Genomic DNA, 25,762 nt, shown 5'->3' with positions numbered 1-25,762 from the left:
AAAAAATGAATGACTCATGTCGAATTTTATTAAAATTTAGTACATGCTATGGTTTGTGTCATACCAAAAGTCAACACAATAGTTCTCAAATCAAACGACAACGTTTAGATCCTATTCATTCCTATATATAATAAAGATAGGTTGGTTATTTGGTCCAGTAATTGGTCGAAATTAGAGAGAAACAAGAGTGAGAGATGGAGAGATTAGGAGAGAAATATCAGAGCGTAGAGGCGTTTGGTTGGGCCGCGAGAGACTCCTCAGGCCATCTTTCTCCCTTTGTCTTTTCTAGAAGGTAAGCTGAATGAGTACTGATGAAGATGTTACATGATATTTGATAACTGATAAATCAGTACTGTAACCATGATGATGAAGATGTTACTGATGATATATGCGCAGAGAAACAGGAGAAGAAGAAGTGAGAGTGAAGGTGTTATACTGTGGAGTATGTCATAGCGATCTCCATTGTCTCAAGAACGAATGGCATTCCTCTATTTACCCTTTAGTTCCTGGGTACGCAACTCCTTGTCTTTCTTCTTCTCAAAACATATTTCTTTATAGTTTAAAAAAAAACATATTTCTTTATAGATTCTTTACATATGTACGTAAGAAACAAATTATCACTGCGTTAAAATCAAGCGTCTATATAGTCCAGTAGTGCTTTTTCTTTTCTTTTTCATTTTAAGATTGATTTCCAATAGATCACAAATTTGAGTTTTGAACATTAAGCAATTAATAATCTGATTCAAAACACTTGTCAAGAAAGCCAAAGTTTGGTTTGTAGTAGTTTCAATAGTTTATGATTATACCAAGAGCCTCTTGTTTGGTTCATAATGTTGAAAATATATAGATAAAATTTACTTTTGTTGGTTTCTCTTTATGAATTGCTTAGTTTAACCTGGATTACATTTTACTAATCAAAAGCGTACGATTGTATACATTGGGTATTGGTGATATGATATTTTGCCATGTGTTTCAGAAAATACTAAAATAGTTGATTTGGTTGGTAAAATTACTTATTAGAGCAAAATAATCATTGAGTGGAACCAAATGTGGCGATTTTCTGTTTGCCCACTGTTTATAGTGGAGCACTTACCTAGCTCTTTTCGTTTGGCTAAATTAAAAATTATTAGTTAGATAAATCAATTATCACTCTCACCTAAGTTTTGCCAAAATGACTAAAGGAGCACTCACCTCCATTATTACCACCATTACTTAAAGTTGACTATTAGTACTAGCCTTTCTTCTTTTGTTAAAGTTGACTTATTTGCTTATACTCTTTTTTTATCAAAAAAGAAGAAGCTTAGAGCATATACAACGGAGCCTTTTAAAGCTGCCTCTTTAAAAAAAAAATAGTTTAAAATCATGCGGATCTCACCATAATTTAAAATCACGTTTCTTCTATCTCTTCTGTAAAAGGTAAGTTTGGGAAGGTTTTGCCACTTTTCACGGGTTCTACTGATACGTGGCGATCCGCAATTGGTTCATTTTTAATTTTTTTTTTAAAAAAAAATCAAAAAAAAAAACCCCTAAGAACCATTTACCGTTGCACATGCTCTTTATACACTTTTTTTCTTTTGTTCTGATAAACGATAAGCATATAGTAATTAGTGACTATTATAAATGAATATGATTGTCGATACAGAACTTCAACTTAAATGATCAAAATGAAATTCTATCTCTTTTTTTTCCTTATTGTCTACTTTTCAACACTTTAGTTTGAAAGTTTGTATATATATAATTCAAATAAGATGATAGAATTAGCCTAAGTTACAAAAAAAAAGATGATAGAATTAAACAAATGACTCAGCCAGAAATTCGTCAGATCATGGTAAAACTGATCTGACTAAACTTTTAAAAGAATGACTACAGTTTTTTTTACAAAGATCATACTGTTTGTTATCTTTTGAGTATTATTTTAATTCTCCTAACAAAAAAACATTGTCCTTTCAATAACATGCAATGTTTAATATCACTGTAAGATATACACAAAACGTGTGATTATATATTGTAGCCACGAGATCGTCGGAGAAGTGGCTGAGATAGGGAGGAAAGTGAGTAAATTCAGTATTGGAGATAAAATCGGTGTGGGATGCATAGTAGATTCATGCCGCGCGTGCGAGAGCTGCCGTGAAGATCAAGAAAACTACTGCACTAAATCAGTCGCAACCTATAACGGAGTTCACTACGATGGAACTGTTAACTACGGTGGATACTCCGATCACATCGTTGTCGACGAATGTTACGCTGTCAAAATTCCGCACACGTTGCCTCTAGCTTCGGCCGCACCTTTGCTTTGTGCAGGTTTATATCAGTTCAAAATAATTACGTTTCATTTTGTTGATCACTAATTCATATATTATTTGTCCGCATTATATACATCTTGGAGACTTCTTTAGCGAAAAATAATATGCACTTGTAGACCAAGTTCGAGTTGAGATGAACCGTTAAAGCCCATAGCGAACAGTGAGGCCTATGAATTCGATATACTTATTTCAGATACCGAAATACATATGATATTTTCATTTTTTTATTCAAAATATACACATTTTATTTTAAAAATGTTTCTAAATTTGTGCAATCTTTGTAAGGTGATACGTAAATGTTGTTGATCTGTTATATATAGGCATCTCGATGTATAGTCCTATGAAGTACTTCGGACTGGCCGGACAGGGGAAACATATCGGAATCGTGGGGCTAGGCGGTCTCGGTCACATTGGGGTGAGGTTTGCTAAAGCATTTGGGAGTAAAGTCACAGTGGTTAGTTCGACCGCTGGGAAATCTAAGGATGCTCTTGAAAATTTTGGAGCTGATGGGTTTTTAGTTAGTACTAATGAAGACCAAATGCAGGTGAAACATAAACTATATCAGTTTAATGTAATACTTATATCGAGCTTTAATTAGTGAATTTGTATTATGTCAGGCTGCAATGGGAACTATGGATGGTATAATCGATACTGTTTCTGCATCACATCCGATTTTACCATTAGTTGGACTACTCAAACCCAACGGTAAACTTGTTCTACTCGGTGCAACGGAGAAGCCATTTGACCTACATGCATTTTCCTTAATCCTGGGTATGCATATGACCCTAATTAGTAGAGAACTATATTCGTATGTTTATTCAGCCTCTAGAACATTAAATAAAATAACGCCGTGATTTAACAGGACGAAAATCGATTGCGGGAAGTGCTATTGGAGGAATCAAAGAGACGCAAGAGATGATTAATTTTGCAGCTGAGCATGGAATAAAAGCAGAGATTGAGACCATATCCATGGAGTATGTGAACACCGCCATGGATAGACTTGCAAAGGGAGATGTTAGATATCGTTTTGTCATTGACATTGCGAACACGTTGGCTGTTACTCGATCTTAAACTCGATGTTCTATGTTTACTCACATGTTATTAGTCTGGACTTTTAATAAAATAGTCTCAAAAATGGGAGCATTTGTTTTCCAAATAATCTGAATTTGATCAAATGAATGTAGTTCAAGTGATTGTCACTAGGACGAAAATGAACGGCTTGATTTTCAAAAGCTAGGATGTTTAAAATAAATTTGATATATTTTAAATATACTATTTGATTTTTAACTTTTGATGTGAACTTCCAGCTGTATATGAACAACATGTCAAAGATACGATCATGATTCCCATATATTCCACAATCCCATAGTTTTAGGAAATTATTGCTTATACCTAATTCTCGTGTATGTAAAGCAGAGTATCTTGTACAGAACATTAGTTTCCTAAAAACAAAGGGACTGTGGAATATATTGGGATCATGATCGTATCTCTAACACAACATCACATAGTTATTGAACTAGTGGGTTTCATGTCACATAATTATTTAACGAGTGGGTTTCATATCTATTATCTATCTACCCTGTTTTTTTTTTTTTTTTTACTTTTCTATTTTGACTTCCTGTTGAGACAATACCATATAGTTATTGAAGTAATGGGTTTAGTGTCTATCTTCTATCCTGTTTTTCCACTTTTATTTGACTTCTTGTTAATCAAATTTGTACTTCTTGTTAAATTGGATTAATAAATTCTATTCATACTATTATTTATAAAAGTATGAAATCAAGAGAAAAAAGAAAAGAAAATCTTTAGTTCAAAAAAACAAATCTTTATAACATGACTTTTTCTTGAGTTTTGTCTTAATAAACTAAATTTAAAATTTAAGAAACATATTGTTTCACTACTACTTCTTTATTTATTATTTATTTTATATCATGTGAAAACCTTTTTTTTTAAGTTCTATTAATTTTTTTTCTTAATTATGTGTATTAAACGAATAAGATATTTACAAATATTCATAAATAAGTGCAAATATTTATAAATTTTGTATATTTGGTTTTCTGGATACCAGTATTTTTAGAAACATAAAAATAGATATCTATAACATAAAAATAAATCAAAAATATTAAAAATTTGATAATATTTACTCCTGCCCACTCTTACTCGGAATGGTCCACCACTTGACTTGTCAGAGTGAACTGGTCCTGCAAGAAAATGAATTATAGTGTATGTGGTTTAACATTTTCCACGTGTGTATTAAATTTTGCTATGAATATAACAGTTCAAAGTTTTTTTTTGGGCTAATTGTTCACAGTTTATAGCGGGAAATATACTGACCTTAAATTTTCCATGAAGCACCTTGTGACATTAGTAATTTAGTTAAATGAGTTAGGATTTATTTGTTTAAAATACATTTTTATCTTTGCGTTACGACAAAATCCAAAAATTTATAAATCCATGACTTTTTTACCGCCAAAATTATAAGTTTATGACTAGCAATTGAGTTTTATTAATTCATGTTCAGTTGGAAAATTTCAACTATGTTTTCGAATCTACTCGAATGTAAAAAGCATATAAAAGAACTTTTTATTATGTATTTTTTCACTATGAGGTTAGAAATATAACTCCCGGTAAGCATGTTTTGTTCCACATGCATGATAACAATAATAAACTTTAAAATAATTATTATTGGTCCTCACTCACATTGGTTCAACAAGGCTCTCCTATATTAAACCTGTGTCTGTCCTCATTATCTGGACACTTCTCAATAATTATTGTCACCTAAAAACTGAGTTCTATTCTCTTGTTGTTTATCCATCATGGGAAAGGTTCCTGAGACGGAAGCGTTCGGATTGGCCGCGAAAGACGAATCCGGAGTTCTCTCCCCTTTCCGTTTCTCAAGAAGGTTCCAGTTTCTTCTTAATAAATTAATTTCTATACAAACTAGTATGATCCTAATTAATTTCTTAATAAAAATTAAGTTTTGGTGGAACTAATGTATATAGGGAGACGGGAGAGAAGGATGTGAGGTTAAAAGTGTTGTTCTGTGGAATTTGCCACACTGATGTATGTATGGCCAAAAACGAGTGGGGATTTACTACTTACCCTCTCGTCCCCGGGTAAGAAGACACCACTTTCATATTCAAAAGTAATCATCGATTAATATCAGATTTTATTTAAGTATAAACTAGTAAATCTAACAAACCTAATGCTCTTTTTTTGTATGAGATCATGAGTATTTGTGTATATTGCACCGGATGAGACATGTAATGATGACAATGTTTCAGGCATGAGATTGTTGGCGTGGTAACTGAAGTCGGAGCTAAAGTGACTAAATTCAAAGCCGGAGACAAAGTCGGAGTTGGTTATACGCTCAGCTCGTGCCGGTCATGTGACACCTGCACCGATGACCAAGAGAACCACTGTCCAAAAATGATCATGACGTCCGGAGGAAAGTACTACGATGACACCATGACTTATGGTGGTTACTCTGACCACCTGGTTTGTGAAGAGGATTACATCATCCGTATACCCGAAAATCTCCCGTTAGACGCTGCCGCACCGCTACTCTGCGCTGGGGTCACGGTTTATTCACCGTTGAAGTATCACGGACTCGACAAGCCCGGTATCCACATTGGTGTGGTGGGACAAGGCGGTTTAGGTCATGTAGCAGTGAAATTTGCCAAGGCTATGGGTACTAAGGTTACGGTTATTAGTTCGTCAGAGAGTAAGAGAGACGAGGCGATTAATCGGCTTGGTGCGGATCTGTTCTTAGTGAGCCGTGACCCGGAAGAGATGAAGGATGCAATGGGGACTATGGATGGTATTATTGATACAGTATCTGCCACTCATCCGCTTCTTCCGCTTCTTGGTTTGCTAAAATATAAGGGAAAATTAATTATGGTTGGTGCACCCGATAAACCACTTGACCTTCCAGCTTTACCGCTCATCTTAGGTAAGAGCCTATATGTTATATTTAATCATGATCTCACATGATTACTTTTTCAGACAGGCACACATGCACATATATGTTTTCATGACGAACTACTGAATTATATAGCCAGTCTATAATTGATTTATGTGTATATATATAGGGAAGAAGATGGTGGTGGGAAGTATGACAGGAGGGATAAAAGAGTCTCAAGAGATGGTTGATTTTGCCGGTAAACACAACATAACGGCAGATATTGAGCTTATCTCTGCGGATGATGTCAACATGGCTATGGAACGGCTAGAAAAGGGGGATGTTAGATACCGTTTTGTGATTGATGTTGCCAACACAATGAAGCCTACTCCTTAGTTACAAAGCTTAAAAACTTAATTAATTTCCTGAAAACGTCTTTTTCTTGTTTATTTTGTAGTAATAAGTTCCGAGTTGTTTGTTGAAGAAGGCTTAGTCTGTATCACTACTACTGTGTTTTTCAACTGAATCAACTTGAATATTATTATGTGCTAGCTATATTAAAAAGATTTTTTGGGGGAGTTAAATTCTAATTGTAAGTTTTGGCTGGAAAATTATTAATTTGGGGTACTATTCTAGTGTGCATGTATCTTGTTTTTGTGGTAACATAGTGCATGTATCTTAACATTGTAAACACGTTTTAGTTAGGAGTATGCTGTGTGGACGAAACTATTTGGGAGCAAAGCAAATACGATTGGAAGACATTGCTCAACGATAGACCACACAAGGCCGTATCTGAAATTTCAGGGGCTTTAAACATTATTTTAAAATATATTTATTAATTTTTTATCGTAATTTGAGAATTTAATCCTATATAAAAAAATTCAAAAAAAATCAGGGCCCAACGTTTCATCCACTGTGTCTAGATCCAGCCCTTAAACCGCGAGAACCAGCACACAGTACAGAACTACGGATACAATCAATCATATAGCTTTGAAGTGATTAATGAGTTTTGTTTTTAAAATTTATTCGATTTAATTTATACAAATAAAATGGGAAATAGGCCGTCCTCAACGCTCCCAGTTGCTCTGGCGTACAGACTTGTCGGTGTTAGAAGACGAGAACCACGTGAGAGTGGGAAAAGAATAATTAACGTAGTATGGATTTTTAATTACGCTCTGAGTATGAAAATTAGATAGACTCGAAGTCTCGAAGAACCACATATTAATGGTTATCGGGAATAAGCACAATTTTGAACACCTTCAGTAGAAAGGTCTTTATCCGTATAATAAATATAATAACTTAGTTTCAAGGAAACTAAAACTAAACAAGACTTTTTTTACAAGTACTATCGTGAATAGATTATCACTAACTTCTCGTCTGAAAGCTGTCACTGAGAATTTAAATTGTATAGTATTTTCTTTCTTTTTCGTTCAAAACATGCATGTTTAATTTTTTACCAAAAAAAAACATACATGTTTAATACTTTTAGCTACTTACATACTCCCTCCATTTTTTAATATAAGTCGTTTTACAGCTATGCATGTAGATTAAGAAAACCATTAATTTCTTATATTTTTTAAACAAAAACATCATTAATTATTTACCTAACCACAATTCAACCAATAGAAAAATAGAAGATATATTACTATTGGTCATACAACATTAATTATTAATAAATTTTACATAGAAAACCGAAAACGACATATAATTTGGAACAAAAAAGTTTCTCTAAAACGACTTATAATAAAAAACGGAGGGAGTATTCTTTAGATTTTATACGACAGGTAACATAAAAAGAAATCATACGTTTTATTAGTTGAAGAAACGACATGTTTGTGTCGCTTAGTGCTGGACATTCGGGTTTTCGGTTCAGGTTGGTTCGGTTTATTCAGTTTTCGGATTGTTCGGGTTGGGATGTTTAGGAACCGTTTAGGAATCCGACATTTTTCGGATCGGTTCGGATAATGACGGGTTCAGATCGGGTTTCTATTTTTTTTATAAAATCCGAAATGGAACCGTATTACAAATAATTCGGGTTTGGTTCGAGTTTAAAGCCCAAAAAACCGAAAAATCTCAGAAAACCCGATCTAAACCCGGAAAATACTGAAAACATATCCGGGTTATTCGGGTAGTTCAGATTTTTTTAGATATTTTTTATATATATTAAAATTAAAAATAATAATTTTTTTAATATATTCAAAATATCCGGATACCCGTTCGGTTCTCGGTTCGGTCTCGGTTCGATTTTTTGGATTTGGAAATATAGGAACCGTTCGGTTTTTGTAATTTTCTGTCTGGTTTCGGTCTCGGTTTTTTCGGATCGGTTCCGGTTCGGTTTTCGGGTTTCGGATAGTATGCCCATGACTAGTGTCGCTATTAGCCAAAACTTGGCGATTGATATGGTTGTAATAATATATATATATATTTTTTATAAACCTTATCGGTTGATCCTCGGAAGTAATACACTTAGTGTTACAGAGTAGACTGGTTACCACATTGTTTGATCCAAGTTTGAAATACTTTCTGACTAATGTTAGAGGGTGAACCGATCATTTGTTAGGATCTATCGTGTAAACCATTTATGCCAAAGCCCAAACTCAGACTAGTCAAATGATGATAATTTAATTTTCAGAAAAAATCAAATCCAAAACTGACGTGGATACACACCAAACCCAAAAAAAATTACCACTAGACTACCACCGGCTATCCATATACTTTCTTGTACTAGTTTCTTTGAGACTTGTGTCTAGTCGATAAAGTGGGGAATGACATTGAAAATATATTTAACTGTGAATATATGGTAATGGCAAGCATGATAGAAGAGATTAAGGAGACTCAAGAGATGATAGGTATGGCGGGGAAACACAATAACACGAGGGATATCGAGCTCATCTCTGCAGTTATGTCAACACCACCATGGAACGGCTTGAGAAGGCCGACGTTAGGTACCGAATACCGATTCGTGATTGATGTTGCCAAAACATTGAAGCCTTCATCCTTAATAAGAATTCTTAAGAATTGAAGTTCCCCAATGCTTGTTTTTTTTTTCTTCTTGTAATGAGTTGTCAACCTGAAAATAAATTAATTATTACACATACAAGACAACTAATAACAAAATAAGTGAAAAGTCAAAGAGGATAATAAATGAAGTGTACGACTTGTGTATCGTTTGCTTCCAACAAGAGAGGAGACAGTGAAGTTCGAGTTTGTTCCCAATGCGAAGCACTCCACTCCTTGATATGGCTTCTCTTTCTTTACCTCGTACCTTTTACCTCACTTCTCTCTCTCTCTCTCTTCCCTAGATCGACCTTATCTTGTCTTTCATAGTATACTACTATTTTCACAAGCATAAGTGATACATACAAATGATTCAACCTCCTTCAAGGTAAACTTTCCTCGACGGAGTGAGTTATCCCACATTGAACAATGTGTATATGTAACCATATATATTCAGGTTATGTGTAAATTCCTAGAATGATGTTATATGGTGAATTTATCAATGGAAGATCAGCCTCAATATCTCTTTGACAAATAGATCCACATAACAAATCTAATCGTGATAGATAAGTTAACCAATGAGGTGGATAGAAGTAACTTCACAACTATCATTATATACATGCTTTGTTGAAAGAAAAAGGACAAATGTGATCGTGTGGTACAAACAAGTGAACGGTGACACATATGAATTGAGAGGTCCTTGCTGTTAAACCGCATCAACCGCTATCACCGCTTATGTCTACGATTTAAAACTATGAATTTTTAATTAATAATAACGAATGTTATTCGTATTTGAATAGTATACCATTCAGAAGAGACCATCACTTATGTAATTTACTTATTTACGTGAATTTGGTTATACACTTGTAAGTTGTAACCATTTTTGTATAGACTATACACTTGGTTTCTACATGGTTGTAATGGAAACTTAAAAAAAAAAAAAAATTTTAAATATACATACGATGTAAGAGGCATGCATGTCACAACACTTGTATATACATCTATGTGTGTTCATGTATATATATAGACATATGAAGACTCATGAAAATCACAAGAGCCAGTCTCTCACTCTTGCCCACATATTGAACCATCTCTCCTTAAGAATTCATGATGACTTCATCCCATCAGAGCCACACCACCAGCTTCAACCCCCGGAGGATCAAGGCTAAGGCGAAGCCACCACATCAGATCAGTCGCATGGGACCGTCACCGGCGGCGCAGCCGGTACTTAAATGTCCGAGGTGTGATTCCGTCAACACCAAATTCTGTTACTACAACAACTACAGCTTATCTCAGCCACGCCACTACTGCAAAAACTGTCGCCGTTACTGGACACGTGGCGGATCCCTCCGTAACGTACCCATCGGTGGCTCAACCAGAAACAAGAACAAGCCTTCAAGCCTCCAAGTCATCTCTTCTCCTCCTCCGATTGTAGCGTCATTGTCGTCTCACGAGCTCGTTGATGGGTTTCGTATGAACAGAGCGATGATAGACCCTCCTGCAACGGCGTTTCCAGGTGGATTCTCTGGCTACATGTTTTCGTTGGATCCTAACTACAATCTTGCATCTTCTTCTATCGAGTCTTTGAGTTCTTTAAACCAAGACTTACACCAGAAGCTTCAGCAACAGAGACTCTTCACTTCCATGTTTCAACAAGATTCTCCACCGGTTATGTTTCATAACGTTGAGCTACTTCCTCCTTCGACGGCGACAACGGAGTGGGCCTTCGATAGATCAGCCATTAGGGGAGCAACAAGTGGCAGTAATGAAAACAATGGTGAACGTGAGGGTAATTTAGGAAGTTGGTACTATAATCCTAATAATTCTATGCCCTAGTTCATTCTATTAATTCTCAATGTCATTACCATTATTAGTCTCTAAATGTTGTAGCTAGCTTGCAGAAGCTAGATGAAACAAATTCATCAGTATTAAGTTTCCCCTCTTGTAGTAAATTTTAACATAATAATTTGGTTGAAAACTGATAGTATTCATCTCTGCATGTAACCGCTTAAACATGACAGCATATAAATATATTATTTATAAAAATTTATATGATATTTACATATAATAAGATGAAGAAGCAAGAGGAACGTGAAGTAGAAGAGGACAAGTTCAGCTTTAGGCAGAGACAAGCGAGAAACTCATGAACTCTCTTATGTATATATGTAAGACATTCTCATGGATCATACATCCATCATCATTGAGCATTTGATCATGGGAAACCTTTACCTTCAGCAATTTCATTATCTTAGCAATATCATCATTCCATCTTCTATTATCAACAAAAATGTTAAACATTAATTTCAACCAAAAAAAAATTAATATTAAACATTAACACATAAACGTCACTATCTTCAAACTCCATCTCTAAAATTAAAACTATCTAATACGTTCTCCTTTTTTTAATGGATGAAGCTTTAGAGGTAGACACATATATTAAAAAAAACATTTAGTTTTACATTTTCTTTAAAAAAAATACATCATTAACCATTAATCTAACCATATATAATCTGACCAGTAGTAAAATATATTATATTATATCATTGGTCACATAACAAATGAATAATAAATTGAAAACGTTATCTAATTGAACATAAAAAATTCTCTAAAATGTTAAGTATTTAGGATGGAGTATATCTTTAGGAAGCTTTATTAAGTACACCCGGTTAAACCGGCATCAGTTTAACAAGGCCGAGAATGAAGGCCATTATTGGGCCTGGACCTTTAATGTAATGGGCTTATTACAGATATCCCCTGTCGAACGTCATCTTCTCCGCGACTTCACCGGAGAAGACAACAACAATGCACTGCGGATGTGCTTTCGCTACACCAGCTCTCTCTCCACGTCTTCCACTCGAAATCAAAACCTCACTTTCGAAGCTCCGAGCTTCGTCACCCCGAACCCATATTCAGATAAACCATTCCGATGATCTCACAGAGAAATCTCCGGCGACGAGGGTTTCGTTACCCTCTCACGTGAGCTCCATCACCAGCACATCAAACCCTTTTGTCAAACACTGCTTGAAGCTCCGCCAAAGCGCCTCTTACCGCCACGCCCACGGCTCTGTTCTCGTCGTCGGAGCTATCCCAATCAGGTGAGTAAAGTAATCTCCTTTTATGCTTCATTTGATTTAAAGGAGATAACTTTAAGACATTTCTTACAGGGAAGTGTGTATGTTCCAAACGAACAAGCAAGGAGTCGCCACTGAGATTGAGTGTCTACTTCTCCACGAGGAAGCTCAGGTTCCACAAGGGTTAGAGGGTTTAAGTATACGCATCGTTCGAGTTAGCTCTTTAGTGATGAAGAAACTCTCTGGAGTGCAGTCTACTGAGTCTGTTGAAGCCATTGCCTTGATGAGAATCCCTAGCAGCTTCATCGATCTTGAAGATGATAAAGACATTATAACGGATTGTAAGAAGTGGTTCCCTTCTGCTCACCGAGTTCTTGTTCTTGACAGCATACAGGATCCAGGGAACCTTGGAACATTGATTAGATCAGCTATGGCTTTTAATTGGGTATAAATAATTAATTCAAATACCAGATTGTTATTTATATGAATCTCTAATGAGAATCATAGTTTATGTCTTGTTAATGTTTTGAGTAGGATGGAGCATTTCTGCTTCCGGGTTGTTGTGATCCGTTCAACGACAAAGCTCTGCGAGCAAGCCGTGGTGCTTCCTTTCAACTCCCTATAGTTTCTGGAAACTGGAACCACCTTAAGCTTCTACAACGTGAGTTTCAGATGAAGCTATTGGCTGGCCATCCAGCTACTCAGAAACCAGTTTCCAGACTTTCCTTAGAGTTTGCTCAGTCTTTAGCAGAGAAGCCTTTATGCTTGATCTTAGGGAGTGAAGGGCACGGTTTGTCTGAACAATCACGACAAGTGTGTGAGCTTGTGAGCATTCCCATGGAAGGGGAGTTTGAGTCTCTTAATGTATCTGTTGCTGGTGGTATTTTCTTGTTTATGCTTCAATAAAATATAAACTTGAACACATAAAATCTCATGATGCTATAATAAATAACAATTTCATAATTTAGAAAAAATAGAATATCATAATCAGTAAATCTCCACAAAAAAAAAATCATGATCTATACAATCTCCTAAAAATTCTGTAAAAAAATAAAAATAAATTTCTTGTATAAACCATAGCAATTTCATTATTTAGAAAGAAAAAAAATGAATATCAAAATCAGTAATTTTATAATAAAAAACCTGAGCTATACAAACTATAATCTCCTAACAATTCTGTAAAAATAAATAAATAAAACCAAATATGAACTTGTGTGAAGCTAAGCTCTAGAAATCGCTTCAAGACGAATGTAGTCATACATAAGACCTTCAAACGGTCCAGTCGCTTTAGCTTGACGTAGATAAATCGTGTTGGTCCCGGTTCTTAGTAACCTTCCAGGAACATTGACGCTGTAAAGCCTATAGACTCCGTGGATTCCATGTCTTGCTATAGCATTATCTTTTCCGATGTTACCCGTTGAGAATAATGGCCTCGAGTACTCGTTGTTGAACCGTACTTGTAAGTTAGCTCGTGCAGCCGAGGCTAAAGCTAGTTGCAATGTGTAGCTACCTTGCCGGTTCACATATGGAAGTTGAAACACGATCTGCCATGTCGTTGGTACATAGGTTGACTTATCTATGTTCCTGCAGAAAAAGAATCGAATTAAAATGTTAAAAGACTTGATCAGAAAACATTTTTTGATTAAATATAATATATTTACCTTGTGACATGAGCGTAGAACCAATTTTGACTATAGTTACTAACTCCAATTGTGTAGACAAGGTCATGATTTGGATATAACTCTGTGTATCGTTGCCATAACCCATACTGCCTAAACCTGTGGAACAAACAGAAAAAACCGGAATCATTAGTACCAAAACCGGTTTTGGAACAGAGCGAACCGGGATCATGAGGATTGAAGGCTTACTTGTCAGTGTGGTTTAGGTATAAGGGGTTCATTGTATCCTTGTATGGTTCCGGTACAAAGTATTCTCGAGCGGTTCGATCCGGTACACCAATCTCCCACAACGTTGGACCGTTCCTAGGAGGCTTAAACACAACTCTATCGAGACTAATCTCTGAACCGGCCGCTACGTTAACACGGTTTTGGTATTGGAAGTCTCCGATAAAACCGGGTACCCATCCGTACAGATTGTAAGTTCCCGGTCTAACGTTATCAATCGTGAAATAGCCGGTTTCGTTCGTCTGTGTCCAAAATTGATATCCCTGGGAAAGAAAGAAAAAAATAACGATCAATATATGTAATTTAACAAGTGAAACCAAATTTAAGAAAGAGACATCAAAGAGTGATGATGGCATACCTTAGTATTTGTCTGCCATGAACCAGCTTCTCCCGGCGGTGCTAAACCGATGTATGCAGATTGCGCCGGAGTCAAGAATCTGAAAACGTTTACCAACATAAAAATATTAGTAAAAGGTCAAAGTAAACAACTGTTCAAAACTATGTACCTGTCGTTGACTAAGAGCCGACCGGTAACAGTTCCTCTTTCTTGACGAGAAGGAAAGTCAGAAGATGCTACAAAATCATACGGCCAGGCTTCAACTTCTTCTTCGGTCTGAAGATTAATACAACGAAATTAACGTCCCTTTCTTTTACATGTTACGTAAATAAAATTTTAAAATATATAAAAACAATATCTTATAACAAAATTAGTTACCTGTCGTTTAGCATCTTCCCATAATGAATGTCGAGGATTGTTGCCGGTAGAATCAGAGTTTAAGTAAATGAAAACAGGTCCGAAGACCTTTTTCCACGCTTCGCCAGTTTTGTACGTTGTCTCCATGTCCCGACCAACATAATGCCCGGTTGTAAAGCTCTGCGTTGAGGAATATAAAAAAAAAACGCCTTTTTCTCTCCCTTATCTCCTTCCTAGCGAAAACCCTAGTGCAGCCGCCTCGTTCCTTTAGCTCCGACGGCGGTGGTTCCGTAGGCCGTCGTCGGGAGCTTCCTTTCCTTTTTTCCTCTTTGCTCCACCGGCTCGTCTCCTCCTCTTTGCGGTCTTTGTCGAAGCCCTTGTTCTGTTCTCGCCGCCTCAAGTCTCGTCTCCATTCGCGGTGGATCCGTGAGGCTTGGTTCCTGTGGTGACAGATCTGGTGTGACGGCGACGCTTTCGAGCTAGGGCAAGCCGATGGAGTCGGTTTTCGTGGGTGGTTGGCATCCTGAGTCTCTTCGTTGGAAATCCCTGTAGATCTGTAGGTACCGAGGCGGTGGAGAAGAAAGTGCTTGAACCGGCGTCGATCTTTTCTCCCGTCTGTTCGGATCTCCGGTGTATCGCCAACATTTTTCTCGGACCTAGGGTTCCAACCAAAAGTTCGATGGCGCGTGGAGTCTTGGTGAGGTTCCTTTCCCAGCGGTTCTTCATTGTTTTACCTCCGCCCGTGAGGTCTCTGCTTGGCCTGGATTGTGTCTCGGTTTCTTGGTTCGTCCGGTTCCGCCTGACACTGGAAGATCCTGTGACTGGTTCTCAGTCGTGGGTGCGTGTGGAGAGCTTCCTTTCTCGGTGTTGTCGCCCGGGCTTGGAGGCTCTGTGGCAGCGCGTGTCGAGCCACGAGACTGCATCCGCGTCTCTTATGGTGTCTCTGTCTTCCGGTTTCAGGCCCATGACTGTGGCAACGCGTTCTTCGCTCTCTTCTCCCATAATAATTGTCATCTGGTGGAGGTTGATTCTGTGTTTGCAGGCCGGTCTTTTGTGTCTTCAAGGGCTAGTTGAGCACTCGAGCACTGGCTACTTTGAATGTCGCTTCTTCCGGAGGAGGTGTGCCCGACATGTCCTATTACTCTACGTGTGTGGTGGGTTAAATGGGTGTATACGGTCCCGGAGTTGGAGGGTTGGTGACAGCAATCTCCAACACTCTGTTCCGAACGACGGCACCGCCTGTTTTGTGGACTCCTCTTCGTGCTGTCGGTGAGGCGATTTCGAACGGGCTAGCTGTTTCGTGGATGCATTTCTCGGTGATGGTCTTGATGATTGGGTCTCTCGGAAGCTGTAGGTTATCCCGTTGCTTCAAGGTTTGAGCCGCCTTTCTCTTTGGGAGCTCGCGGCAACCGGGGTCTCGCTCCTCTCATTCCTTCTCTTGGGGCATTAACGTTTTGCTATCTCCAGTTCGCTTGAAGGACTTTAGTCTGTATTCTTAGAATAGGCTTGTTCAAGATGCTCTGTTTAGTTTATTTTCTGCATTCTGTTTCTTGTTTCCTCTGTCCTTCTGTAAAAAATGAAAAGCTTGGTAATATAATTTTAACATTTTACCAAAAAAAAAAAAAAAAAAAAAAAAAAAAAGCTCTGCGTTATTAGATTAATTAATTATTTTTAACAAACTACAATCGTGTTTTCCTAATTAGTTTTGAAATCTAAGAGTAAGTAATTTTGTATCAATCCTTACGCTGATGGCCGTGGGACCAACGTGAGACGTGAGCTCCTGCTTGCTAGGCCCACCCGAGCGGTATTCGCCGCTCGGGGAGATGAGCCAGAAACCGACATGGGACTTGGTCGAGATCCAACCATGCACCTTGTTGTCCTTGACCTCACATGAGTACTGGTATTTATCATCCACCTATAATACCATTCGATTTAACATTCAAATATTAGAGATTTTGTATAGAATAATAATTAGGATTAGCAATCCGAATGTGCTTAACCATATACAAACTTTATATATATAGATTTCTATCCCGTATCCATCCAATACTACATTTAAACTAAATTCTGTATTTGATAATTACCTGGTTTTTGAACCTTAGGTCAGCAGGATTAGTCAATTGTACAGCCTCTTTGTAAGCAAGAGCCTTGGCATGGCCACGGTGGATGTCACGGTCATTGTCGGTTGGCATTTGTCTTTGCCGATCATCTGCCACCACCATGTAACGGAATCTACAAATATATATATTTACACCAAATATAAATAAAATTATGTATATCAAACAAATAACATGAACATCGTTGATTTTTCTTATGGTGAAAACGTATTAAATACCTATCAGTGTTGAGTTTGAATACTATTCGAACTTGACCCATCTCGACTTCTGGCCATTCGGAAAGTCTCTCGAAGACTCCGTATGCGTAGATTCCTGACGTATTTGTTCGTATAATATACCTTTTATCTATATTTAGTGGAATATGTTTAGAACCACCATTCCATTTTCTTGAGAATGAAATCTCCACTTGTTCTTCGTTTTGAGTTATAACTCTAAAGTTGGTTCCTTCAATTCTGATAAACAATGAAAAACAGAGTTAATAAATTATGAAGATTAAATAATCTTTTTGAAAACAAAACAAATTGTCAAACCGAGCAAAAGTAATTACATGCTCTGTCAGTGAACATGTGTTACAGTGTTAGTTTTATTAAATACTTGTTCAACTAACAATTTCAGACAAAGTTTTAAAGTAAGTATTTAATTACCCATCCAAGCCCCGAATGTTTTCTCCTTGCCATGTTATGTCCCAGTACCTAACATTACACCAGAATTAATTAAGCAGGGTTATTTTTATGTACTTAAATCAATATAAGTTTATGGAATACTAAATACTTACCCTCGAGTTCGGACATGTGGATTAAGAACATTATCGATTCCTTTGTATTTGATGCTAGTTATAAGTCCTTGAGGACTAGAGAAACTGACTCTGATAATCCCATTGTCCACTATCACCTGAAAAAGGTTATATAATTTCTTTAACATATATATATCTGCATGACCCTATAATCATTGATCAAAAGACATGTTGTATATACCTCTCTAGCTCCATGTCTGTTTCTTATCTGCTGCACTGTTGGAGCTCTTGCACTTATTCCATCTAAGTTCCTGTAAAAGTTTAGTAATCACAATTAAATAACGTCAAAACGCTCGATCGGTGCACTTGCATACAATTAACGGAGGTAATTATGACAGACGATAGAGATTAGAATTTTTTTCTAATGTTAGACACAAAACAGATAATTGCATAAGCTTCAAAGATTTTTTGGTTAATCCAATTTTTTATGTCAAAATCTAGAATATCTGTGAACTCATACGAAAATCATAATTGCTGGCATAAAACAAAACTAAATATCCATGAGATTTGAGAAACATGTGAACTTTTTTCACTTGCATAGATGTTGATATATGCGATGAATGTGTATGTTTGACCGTAACGTAACATATCATGAAGATAAATATAAACTGACCTTGTTGGCTGAGAAAAAGCGATTGGAAGAAGCAACAGAAGGAAACAGATCATCGACGAAGAAGCTATCTTCTGCAAAATCATCTTTTCTTTTCCAAATCTCAAAATCAAGTATAATGTTAGAATAAGATATCTGCGGAGACATACGTATATATATATGCGTGTGGTTTAATTTTTTGTTAAGCAAAGTCCTAGACTAAAAGGGAATAGGTATACCAAAACCTAACTAGGAGTTACTTTGACTGCTGACATTGGAGTTCTAATAGGACTCGGTTTCATAGAAGAATATTTGAGTTTTTTTATCCTCTTTCTTTTTTATTTATGTTGGGCTTCTGATTTCCCAACAATTTCCTTTCTCATAATAGATATTTTAAGATTTACAATAATTTTTTTAATCGGTTTCTGATATCTTTGGAGTTTTATTGTGAAAATTTGTATAATCACAGTGAACAAGTTGTAACGTTGGATTTGATTGCATGGTGTAAATTTTGTGGTGACAAAGCTATCTGAAAATGTATTTTATATTTAGCACGCACTTTTGTTTAGTGAACAATTGTTACTTTCATGATAATATTTATACGTACACATGAAAATGCTATTAATAAAAAATACATTATTTGACTAAATTTTTATAAGCATTCTCATGTGTATTATAAAAATTTAGTCAAATAATGTATTTTATATTAATAGCATTCTCATGTGTACGTATAAATAATTAAATATTATCATAAAAGTAACAATTATTCTCTAAACAAAAGTCTTAATTTATTAAGTATTTAATAATAATTTATAATATAAGTTTAAACCTGATTTCCTTTTCTCTTCTGTCAAAATATCATTTAGTGAATTAAATTTGGACCTTACGTCAACCATCATTAACAAGGAATTTTCTTTGTGAATTAGAATTTAAAATTTTCTGGTTTGGTTCAGATGGTCGGTTGAGATGCAGTCTAACGTTAATGGTTCTAAATACATAGATCCGTTGAAATAGATCCGTTGAAATTTGATGACTCTCTCAATTAATGGTTCTCATTTCTCAAGGGGTTTGGTTTGCTTTGAAGCTCAGTTTGAAATCTTTTAATAATCGACTTGCTTTAGTCTTCATTTCCAACCTCCTCTTCTTGTTCAGAGGCTTTAAGTCTTGATTCTCATCTCTGCATCCTTCCCCTGTATCTTTTCAAAGATGAATGAAAACTCAATCTCCTCCGCCATAAGCAGCAGCAGGTCAATAAGAATCTCGTTTCTCTCGCTTTCTCATAACTAATCGTAATTGTTTCTAACTAACTTAATTTTCTTCTCTCAGTTTCAGTTCTTATCGATTGGAAGTTGAAAAAGCTCGTATGAAGATATCGAATTCACATCTTCCTCAGTAAACTAAATGGTAACACTTTTGAACCCGAATCTGTTATATTTAAAAAAATATTCCTCTTACTTATTTTAAAAAAACATAACCTAAAACGTTTTCACAAAAATCTGAACTAGTGATTGTTTTTTCAAAATGCTTCCATAACCTAAAACTTTTTTATAAAAAGGGGAGAGATTCTATATATGGTTTGATCGATTATGGAGGAAACATACGTAAAATTCGTGACAACGAATAGAGTATGATATCCTGTCGTTAAGATTGTTAGAGATACTATGCTTCATTTGCTTTGACACTTATGGTTACTATGCTCTTCCTAATCAAGTAAACTTTTGTATAAAAAAATTCCCCTTTCTTATTTTAAAAAACATTAACATAATTATTTTTTTTAACTTTTAAATAAAAAATAGATTCTCGCCATTCGGGACACCTTAAGTGGTAAAAAAACACGGATCCCGTAGTGATTAGTCATTATGTTTTTCCTAATCAGCCTAGCTATTATAAAAGAAAACTCATCTTTCTTATTTTAGAAAACATGACGTCTTTATTTGCTTGTGTGATTGTTTTGCTTGCATTTTTGAGTGTTTGATTTTGTTATCATGCCCTTTTTTATGTGAGCTTAGAACAACTTGCCGACAAAAAAAAGAGAGAGAAGAAGCTTAGAACAACTAAGTAAACACTTAAAAGTACAAGTATTAACAAATCACAGCAAACATATACATCTAAACCACAAAGACATATATCCCCCACAAGATTGCTTTCTCTAATGTAAAATATTAATGTTAAATATCTGTGTAAATGAATAAAAATGATAATAAAAACATAAATAAGAATATAATATATTTTGAGTTATTTAACCAAATAAACCCATGTTAATAAGCATCATTTTTTCCACATGTGAGCTCCATCGAGACAAAGGGGACAGCTTTTAGTACAGATCCAGTCCGGTCCGAATGACGATCGTCAAACCGTCGCAGCTCTCTTCCTCCTCCTCCTCCTCCTCGCCGCTGTGTTCCCTCAAAGGATCACTCCTCACCCTCGCCGTCCTCACTTTCCTCTCCCTCTTCTACCTCTCCCTCGACTCCCTCCGCACCTCGCCGCCGTCTCCCATCGTCGTAGGCGCCAATCACCTCCCACACACCTTCGCCAAGGAAGAGGACGAGAATTACTCCGACGTGTACCACTCCCCGGAGTCGTTCCGATCCAATTACGCGGAGATGGAGAAGAGGTTCAAGGTCTACATCTACCCCGACGGAGATCCCAACACGTTTTACCAGACGCCGAGGAAAGTCACCGGCAAATACGCCAGCGAGGGTTACTTCTTCAAAAACATCAGAGAGAGTCGGTTCCGCACTTTAGATCCGGAGGAAGCCGATCTCTTCTTCGTCCCCGTCTCTCCTCACAAGATGCGTGGCAAAGTAAGAATCTTTACTTTTTTATAAAGTTTGAATTCTTTATTTGATGCTTTATTTTTTATTTTGCCAGGGAACATCGTATGAGAATATGACTGTGATTGTTCAGACATACGTTGATGGGTTGATAGCGAAGTATCCTTATTGGAACAGAACGTTGGGAGCTGATCACTTCTTTGTCACGTGCCACGACGTTGGCGTTAGAGCCTTCGAGGGATCTCCGGTTATGATCAAGAACACGATTAGAGTTGTGTGCTCGCCGAGCTACAATGTTGGTTTCATTCCTCATAAAGATGTTGCCTTGCCTCAAGTGCTTCAGCCGTTTGCACTCCCTGCCGGTGGAAACGATGTTGAGAACCGGTAACAAAAAAAATAAACTAATAATGTTAATAGTTTGCATAGGCAAATGTTACTAATAATGTTAAATAGTTTGCATAGTCAATGGTTACTAATAATGTTAAAATGGTGTTACAGGACGACGCTTGGGTTTTGGGCTGGTCATAGGAACTCAAAGATACGTGTGATACTCGCACGTGTGTGGGAGAACGACACTGAGCTCGATATTTCGAATAATAGGATCAACAGGGCTACGGGGCATTTAGTGTATCAGAAGAGATTCTACAGGACTAAGTTCTGTATTTGCCCTGGTGGTTCTCAGGTTAACAGTGCTCGTATTACTGACTCAATCCATTACGGTTGTGTTCCTGGTAAGTGTTTCTTTTGCTCCACTCAAAAAGAGACTAAAAAGTTAATGAATCTTTGTTGTTTTTTGGGGCAGTTATATTGTCAGACTACTATGATCTGCCTTTTAATGACATTTTGGATTGGAGGAAGTTTGCGGTTGTGCTTAGAGAGCGAGATGTGTATGACCTTAAGGAGATTCTCAAGAAGATAACACAGTCAGAGTTTGTTTCGTTGCATAACAACTTAGTCAAGGTAAGAGATAAAAAATGTTTCAGCCTTTTATTCAGTGTTGTATAACAAGAAGCTGATGATTGGTCTTTGTTGATTTGCAGGTTCAGAAGCATTTCCAATGGAACTCACCACCGGTTAAATTCGATGCGTTTCACATGATCATGTATGAACTGTGGCTACGCCACCATGTCATCAAGTACTGATCAAATACTATTTTCTTTTATTTCTTTTTCCTACCACGTAGATACGGTCCCAAGCTAGTATGTATACCTCTTGTAAGTTTTTTAAATATCATAGCTTATGACAGTAAACATTACAATAACCTTTGAGGAAAATTCATTATTCTTGTGTATTGTGTTTTTTTTTTTCATTAGAACCTTTTCTTCCATATATTAAGTAAGAACATGTGGGTCTGTCTCTCTATAAGCTAATGAACAAAAAACAATGAAAGTGGATCTTCAAACATCTACTAGCAACATCTGCAACCGAAAAACTGAGCAACTCTTCTTGGCAAGGAGTAATCAGCTTGCATTGCAGGGTCCAACTCCATGTCCTCAGCTCGTGACCACACATAGACTCCCTTCTCTTCCTTACTACCCGGTACAGTGTTGTCCAACACGAAAGCCAGTAGAAACGTTACAACCATATTCATCGACATCACAGCATTCATCGCAAAATCCAACTGCATGATGCCCGTTTGGAACGGTCCACTTGAAGCGGCTCCAAAGGATAGGTAATAGCTCGGTAGTATCAGACTAGATAGTGGTTGATACTGCTGGAAATAAGCAGGGATGGATAATCCAAGAAACAGTGAGACCCCAACTATGGTTATGTTCCTAAAACTCGCTGTTTGTGTGTACCGGAGATTCGATAGACCTAGAGCCACTGTAAGTGCCCATATAAAGCATAACACTGAAGCAGCCAAAGCCTGTGGTATTGAAGCAAGAATTGCACCTAATTTTCCCACAAATGAGAAAAATATCAAGAACAAAGCTCCTATTGGCAAAGCTCTTCGGTTAGCCACCTTGGTGATATTAATTGTATGAATATTTTCGGTTAACGTGGTTGAACCGGTACCAGAACCCCATATTCCAGCTAATAAACTGCAAAAGCCTTCTAATGCAACACCTCTACTCACAACACCACGTGTAGGTCGCTTAGCATTCACTAACATAGACGTGGCATGGTACGTTCCAACCTAACAACACAAGTGTACACATTTTAGCAGCAGTGGTGGCAGACACATGTTGGCAAAAAGAGGAAATGATTATACTTACCGAGTCCACCGATGCAACCAAAGACGTGAAGATCATAATGATACAAGTTCTCATGTGAAAATACGGAAACCCCCATTGAAATGGATAAGGGATTCTGAGCCAAGGAGAAGTCGTCCAAGCGTTGGAAGCATCTGTTCTGCAATGCTTCATGGTGTACGCGTGTTTCTTGCATTCGTTTATTAATATGTTAGAGCTTGGTATGTCGGCGTTGCAGCCTTTATAGTCATATGCACCACCAACTGTTAGAAAGAATGCGTATGTCCAGACGATCAGAGCACTAAGCGGCACCTGGCAACATGATAAGCAACAAAAAAAAAAACTCTTTAGCTCTAGAATAAGATAAAAGTTATACAAATAGATGAATATACATACCGCATAAATTCGGAATATGCGATGACCAAAGATTGATACTCCACGAAGATACTGAAAGAAAGTTTTCTTATCAGAGAGACAGAAACATGACTCATGTTGTTAGGCCTGCGGGTTATTACCCGAATGGAACTTGCCAAACCGAAAGTTCTCGGTGAGTTCGGTTGAGTTCGGTTTAGTTTGGAAATTAAAAAAATAATCAGTTTTCAGTTCGGCTTGGTAATCAGTTATTTCGATTTTCTGAAAAAAAATTCAAACAGTAGTAACGGTAATCGAAATTTCAAACTGAACTAATCAAAAATCCAAATCAAACTAACTAAAATTAACCGAATATTTTTGAATTTTATTCAATTTAAACAAAAATTTTAACTGAACTAACAGCAAAACCAAAGAATTCGGTAAAAAATTTTGAATCGAACTAACAGAAAACTGACAACGAATTTTTTCGGATCACTTCAGTGAGATTTTGAATAACCAAATTCTGAACTAACCGATCGGAATTAACCGAAGAAACCGAACCCGCATGCCTACATGTTGTTATTCAAGTTGTGAGGCAGATCCTTACCAATGTGCAAATGAGAAGGAGAACTATTACAGGAACGCTGATCTCAACACAAGTGCCGGCTTGTGGAAATCCATAGCTGAAGAATGCTAATCCTACCGCAGCTACTGTTGGTGCTACTACAACAGGATTAATAAATCTGGAAAAGGAAACATAATAATAATTAAAAGAACAATAATAATTCTAAGATTTTTCTGGATTGTAGAATCAACCTAAGAAGGAGAGACATGAGACCAGTGGATCCCAAAATGCACTGGAACAATGAACCAACGATTATAGCTCCTTGTAGTTCTCTCATTATCTCCCGAAATTTCTGCTCAAACACACACAAAAGTTTATCACAAAATCTCCAAGAAAAACAAATTATTTAATTTTTGCAAAGCTTACATGCTCAGTGAGGTTCCTAAACTCCTCTGAGTTGATGACAACCAAAGCTGGAGCTAAGTAAACAAAGGAGCTTCCTTGAACTAAAGGCAGCCGAGTACCGAAATAACAATGAAGTATGGTCGTGATGCCAGTAAGAAGCAGCATTGTTGAAATCACCGCGGCTGTATCTTTCTAGACATCATAACAACAAGTCAAGAACCAAACAAAGAATAAGAAGGGAGAAGAAGAACTTACATCAGAGCCATCCATGGCTGGGACAATGACAAGAGGTATAAAGACAAGTGAACCGGCAAGTGATAGATAGTGTTGCAAACCGTAGTATACAAGTGGACCTGCATTAAAAAAAAAAAAAGAATTAACAAAAAGAATCTTCCCGAACATGAATTCGGACAATATGTGTAAGAAACTAACCGTAGCTAGAAGGATTGTCTCTGAGACCGTACTTCATTACAATGGGCTTAGGCCATCCTCCACCTTCTCCTTCTCCACCTCCTGGATAGTAACACCCATTCTCCAAATCTCTACTGATCTTCCCTCCTTCATTCTCCAACGGTGTCTCAGTGTTTGATCCTCTCTCTTCCTCTATAGACCCCGGTTTAGACCCGGGATCAGATCCGATATCGGATCGTCTGCTTCGGCCAAGAATCGGGTCGAGATCGGTTTGACGTGACGACGCTCGATCTATTTGATGATGATCTCTGCCTTTTGGCAAATCAAAAGCAGCGCTCTCAGTCTCACCGAGCTTGGTGCTGGTTTCGCCGGAGTAGTCGGAGACAAAACCGGTTTTCTTGGCCCAAGATCTTAACTCTACCGGGTTCAGCTCCTTTCTCGGTAAGAAGGGTTCTACTCTCTTCAAGAAAGCACCGAACTTCCCCTCGCCACTGCCGCTTCCTTTGCTCTTACTCGGATCCAAACCCGACCCGGACTCCATTGTTTCTAGATATTCTCAAGTAGTAAGAGAGAGAGAGTAGAGTAGCTTACTTATGAAGTGTGAACTGAGCTTTTTAACTTCAGTTCTAGCTTCTTCTTCCTTTTTGCTTATTTTTGGTTTTAAAAAGGTGAGAAACAGAGAGTTACGTAAGTTA

At 37.0% G+C, this 25,762-nt stretch overlaps 6 protein-coding genes and 1 pseudogene across 7 annotated transcripts; 5 read left to right on the top strand and 2 right to left on the bottom strand.

The window, feature by feature from the left end:
- Window positions 1-129: 129 nt before the first annotated feature.
- LOC106373382 (probable cinnamyl alcohol dehydrogenase 6) lies at window positions 130-3,597 on the top strand. Its single transcript, XM_013813561.3, has 6 exons — window positions 130-292; window positions 397-510; window positions 2,012-2,301; window positions 2,624-2,847; window positions 2,921-3,074; window positions 3,166-3,597. The coding sequence occupies exons 1-6, from the start codon at window positions 195-197 to the stop codon at window positions 3,372-3,374; spliced, it is 1,089 nt and encodes a 362-aa protein (XP_013669015.2). The 5' UTR covers window positions 130-194; the 3' UTR covers window positions 3,375-3,597.
- Window positions 3,598-4,949: 1,352 nt separating this feature from the next.
- On the top strand, window positions 4,950-6,748 carry LOC106436256 (cinnamyl alcohol dehydrogenase 7). Its single transcript, XM_013877432.3, has 4 exons — window positions 4,950-5,205; window positions 5,306-5,419; window positions 5,588-6,255; window positions 6,395-6,748. Exons 1-4 carry the CDS (start codon window positions 5,120-5,122, stop codon window positions 6,598-6,600), a joined length of 1,074 nt encoding a protein of 357 aa, XP_013732886.1. The 5' UTR covers window positions 4,950-5,119; the 3' UTR covers window positions 6,601-6,748.
- Window positions 6,749-10,182: 3,434 nt separating this feature from the next.
- LOC106436165 (dof zinc finger protein DOF4.7) lies at window positions 10,183-11,192 on the top strand. Its single transcript, XM_013877156.3, has one exon. It carries the CDS (start codon window positions 10,309-10,311, stop codon window positions 11,035-11,037), a length of 729 nt encoding a protein of 242 aa, XP_013732610.2. The 5' UTR covers window positions 10,183-10,308; the 3' UTR covers window positions 11,038-11,192.
- Window positions 11,193-11,965: 773 nt separating this feature from the next.
- LOC106436073 (uncharacterized tRNA/rRNA methyltransferase YsgA) lies at window positions 11,966-13,235 on the top strand. Its single transcript, XM_048777855.1, has 3 exons — window positions 11,966-12,296; window positions 12,366-12,717; window positions 12,807-13,235. The coding sequence occupies exons 1-3, from the start codon at window positions 12,004-12,006 to the stop codon at window positions 13,176-13,178; spliced, it is 1,017 nt and encodes a 338-aa protein (XP_048633812.1). The 5' UTR covers window positions 11,966-12,003; the 3' UTR covers window positions 13,179-13,235.
- A 26-nt stretch (window positions 13,236-13,261) lies between these two features.
- On the bottom strand, window positions 13,262-20,220 carry LOC106373374 (annotated as a pseudogene).
- A 186-nt stretch (window positions 20,221-20,406) lies between these two features.
- LOC106435885 (probable glycosyltransferase At5g03795) lies at window positions 20,407-22,434 on the top strand. The gene is made up of 5 exons (XM_013876853.3): window positions 20,407-21,173; window positions 21,241-21,527; window positions 21,642-21,874; window positions 21,946-22,103; window positions 22,184-22,434. Exons 1-5 carry the CDS (start codon window positions 20,709-20,711, stop codon window positions 22,283-22,285), a joined length of 1,245 nt encoding a protein of 414 aa, XP_013732307.2. The 5' UTR covers window positions 20,407-20,708; the 3' UTR covers window positions 22,286-22,434.
- Window positions 22,301-25,743, bottom strand: LOC106435983 (nucleobase-ascorbate transporter 11-like). 2 transcript variants are annotated; one of them, XM_048777842.1, is made up of 8 exons: window positions 25,089-25,742; window positions 24,912-25,009; window positions 24,678-24,848; window positions 24,503-24,603; window positions 24,294-24,429; window positions 23,732-23,782; window positions 23,360-23,647; window positions 22,301-23,280 (listed from the first exon to the last, which is right to left on the bottom strand). In XM_048777842.1, exons 1-8 carry the CDS (start codon window positions 25,606-25,608, stop codon window positions 22,552-22,554), a joined length of 2,094 nt encoding a protein of 697 aa, XP_048633799.1. In that variant the 5' UTR covers window positions 25,609-25,742; the 3' UTR covers window positions 22,301-22,551. The 2 variants fall into 2 exon arrangements, with proteins under 2 accessions (XP_048633799.1, XP_048633804.1); XM_048777847.1 differs by lacking the exon at window positions 23,732-23,782 and having other exon boundaries at window positions 25,089-25,743.
- Window positions 25,744-25,762: the final 19 nt, after the last annotated feature.

Source organism: Brassica napus, chromosome A1, assembly GCF_020379485.1.
Source record: "Brassica napus cultivar Da-Ae chromosome A1, Da-Ae, whole genome shotgun sequence".
In the NCBI taxonomy this organism is placed as follows: Eukaryota; Viridiplantae; Streptophyta; class Magnoliopsida; order Brassicales; family Brassicaceae; genus Brassica; species Brassica napus.
Note: the sequence above shows the minus strand (reverse complement) of the source record. Positions and strands in the feature narration are given on the sequence as shown.

What these genes read in the sequence shown, in the direction of transcription:
- LOC106373382 (XM_013813561.3), top strand. Translation starts at nt 195, where the DNA reads ATGGAGAGATTAGGAGAGAAATATCAGAGCGTAGAGGCGTTTGGTTGG. An exon ending in CGCACCTTTGCTTTGTGCAG is followed by an intron (nt 2,302 to 2,623) that starts GTTTATATCAGT and finishes TGTTATATATAG; the next exon opens with GCATCTCGATGTATAGTCCT. An exon ending in TGCATTTTCCTTAATCCTGG is followed by an intron (nt 3,075 to 3,165) that starts GTATGCATATGA and finishes GTGATTTAACAG; the next exon opens with GACGAAAATCGATTGCGGGA.
- LOC106436256 (XM_013877432.3), top strand. Translation starts at nt 5,120, where the DNA reads ATGGGAAAGGTTCCTGAGACGGAAGCGTTCGGATTGGCCGCGAAAGAC. An exon ending in ACTTACCCTCTCGTCCCCGG is followed by an intron (nt 5,420 to 5,587) that starts GTAAGAAGACAC and finishes ACAATGTTTCAG; the next exon opens with GCATGAGATTGTTGGCGTGG. An exon ending in AGCTTTACCGCTCATCTTAG is followed by an intron (nt 6,256 to 6,394) that starts GTAAGAGCCTAT and finishes GTATATATATAG; the next exon opens with GGAAGAAGATGGTGGTGGGA.
- LOC106436165 (XM_013877156.3), top strand. Translation starts at nt 10,309, where the DNA reads ATGATGACTTCATCCCATCAGAGCCACACCACCAGCTTCAACCCCCGG.
- LOC106436073 (XM_048777855.1), top strand. Translation starts at nt 12,004, where the DNA reads ATGCACTGCGGATGTGCTTTCGCTACACCAGCTCTCTCTCCACGTCTT. An exon ending in GTCGGAGCTATCCCAATCAG is followed by an intron (nt 12,297 to 12,365) that starts GTGAGTAAAGTA and finishes CATTTCTTACAG; the next exon opens with GGAAGTGTGTATGTTCCAAA. An exon ending in CAGCTATGGCTTTTAATTGG is followed by an intron (nt 12,718 to 12,806) that starts GTATAAATAATT and finishes TGTTTTGAGTAG; the next exon opens with GATGGAGCATTTCTGCTTCC.
- LOC106435885 (XM_013876853.3), top strand. Translation starts at nt 20,709, where the DNA reads ATGACGATCGTCAAACCGTCGCAGCTCTCTTCCTCCTCCTCCTCCTCC. An exon ending in CTCACAAGATGCGTGGCAAA is followed by an intron (nt 21,174 to 21,240) that starts GTAAGAATCTTT and finishes TTATTTTGCCAG; the next exon opens with GGAACATCGTATGAGAATAT. An exon ending in TGCATAACAACTTAGTCAAG is followed by an intron (nt 22,104 to 22,183) that starts GTAAGAGATAAA and finishes GTTGATTTGCAG; the next exon opens with GTTCAGAAGCATTTCCAATG.
- LOC106435983 (XM_048777842.1), bottom strand. Translation starts at nt 25,608, where the DNA reads ATGGAGTCCGGGTCGGGTTTGGATCCGAGTAAGAGCAAAGGAAGCGGC. An exon ending in CAGCCATGGATGGCTCTGAT is followed by an intron (nt 24,849 to 24,911) that starts GTAAGTTCTTCT and finishes TATGATGTCTAG; the next exon opens with AAAGATACAGCCGCGGTGAT. An exon ending in TTAGGAACCTCACTGAGCAT is followed by an intron (nt 24,604 to 24,677) that starts GTAAGCTTTGCA and finishes GTGTTTGAGCAG; the next exon opens with AAATTTCGGGAGATAATGAG.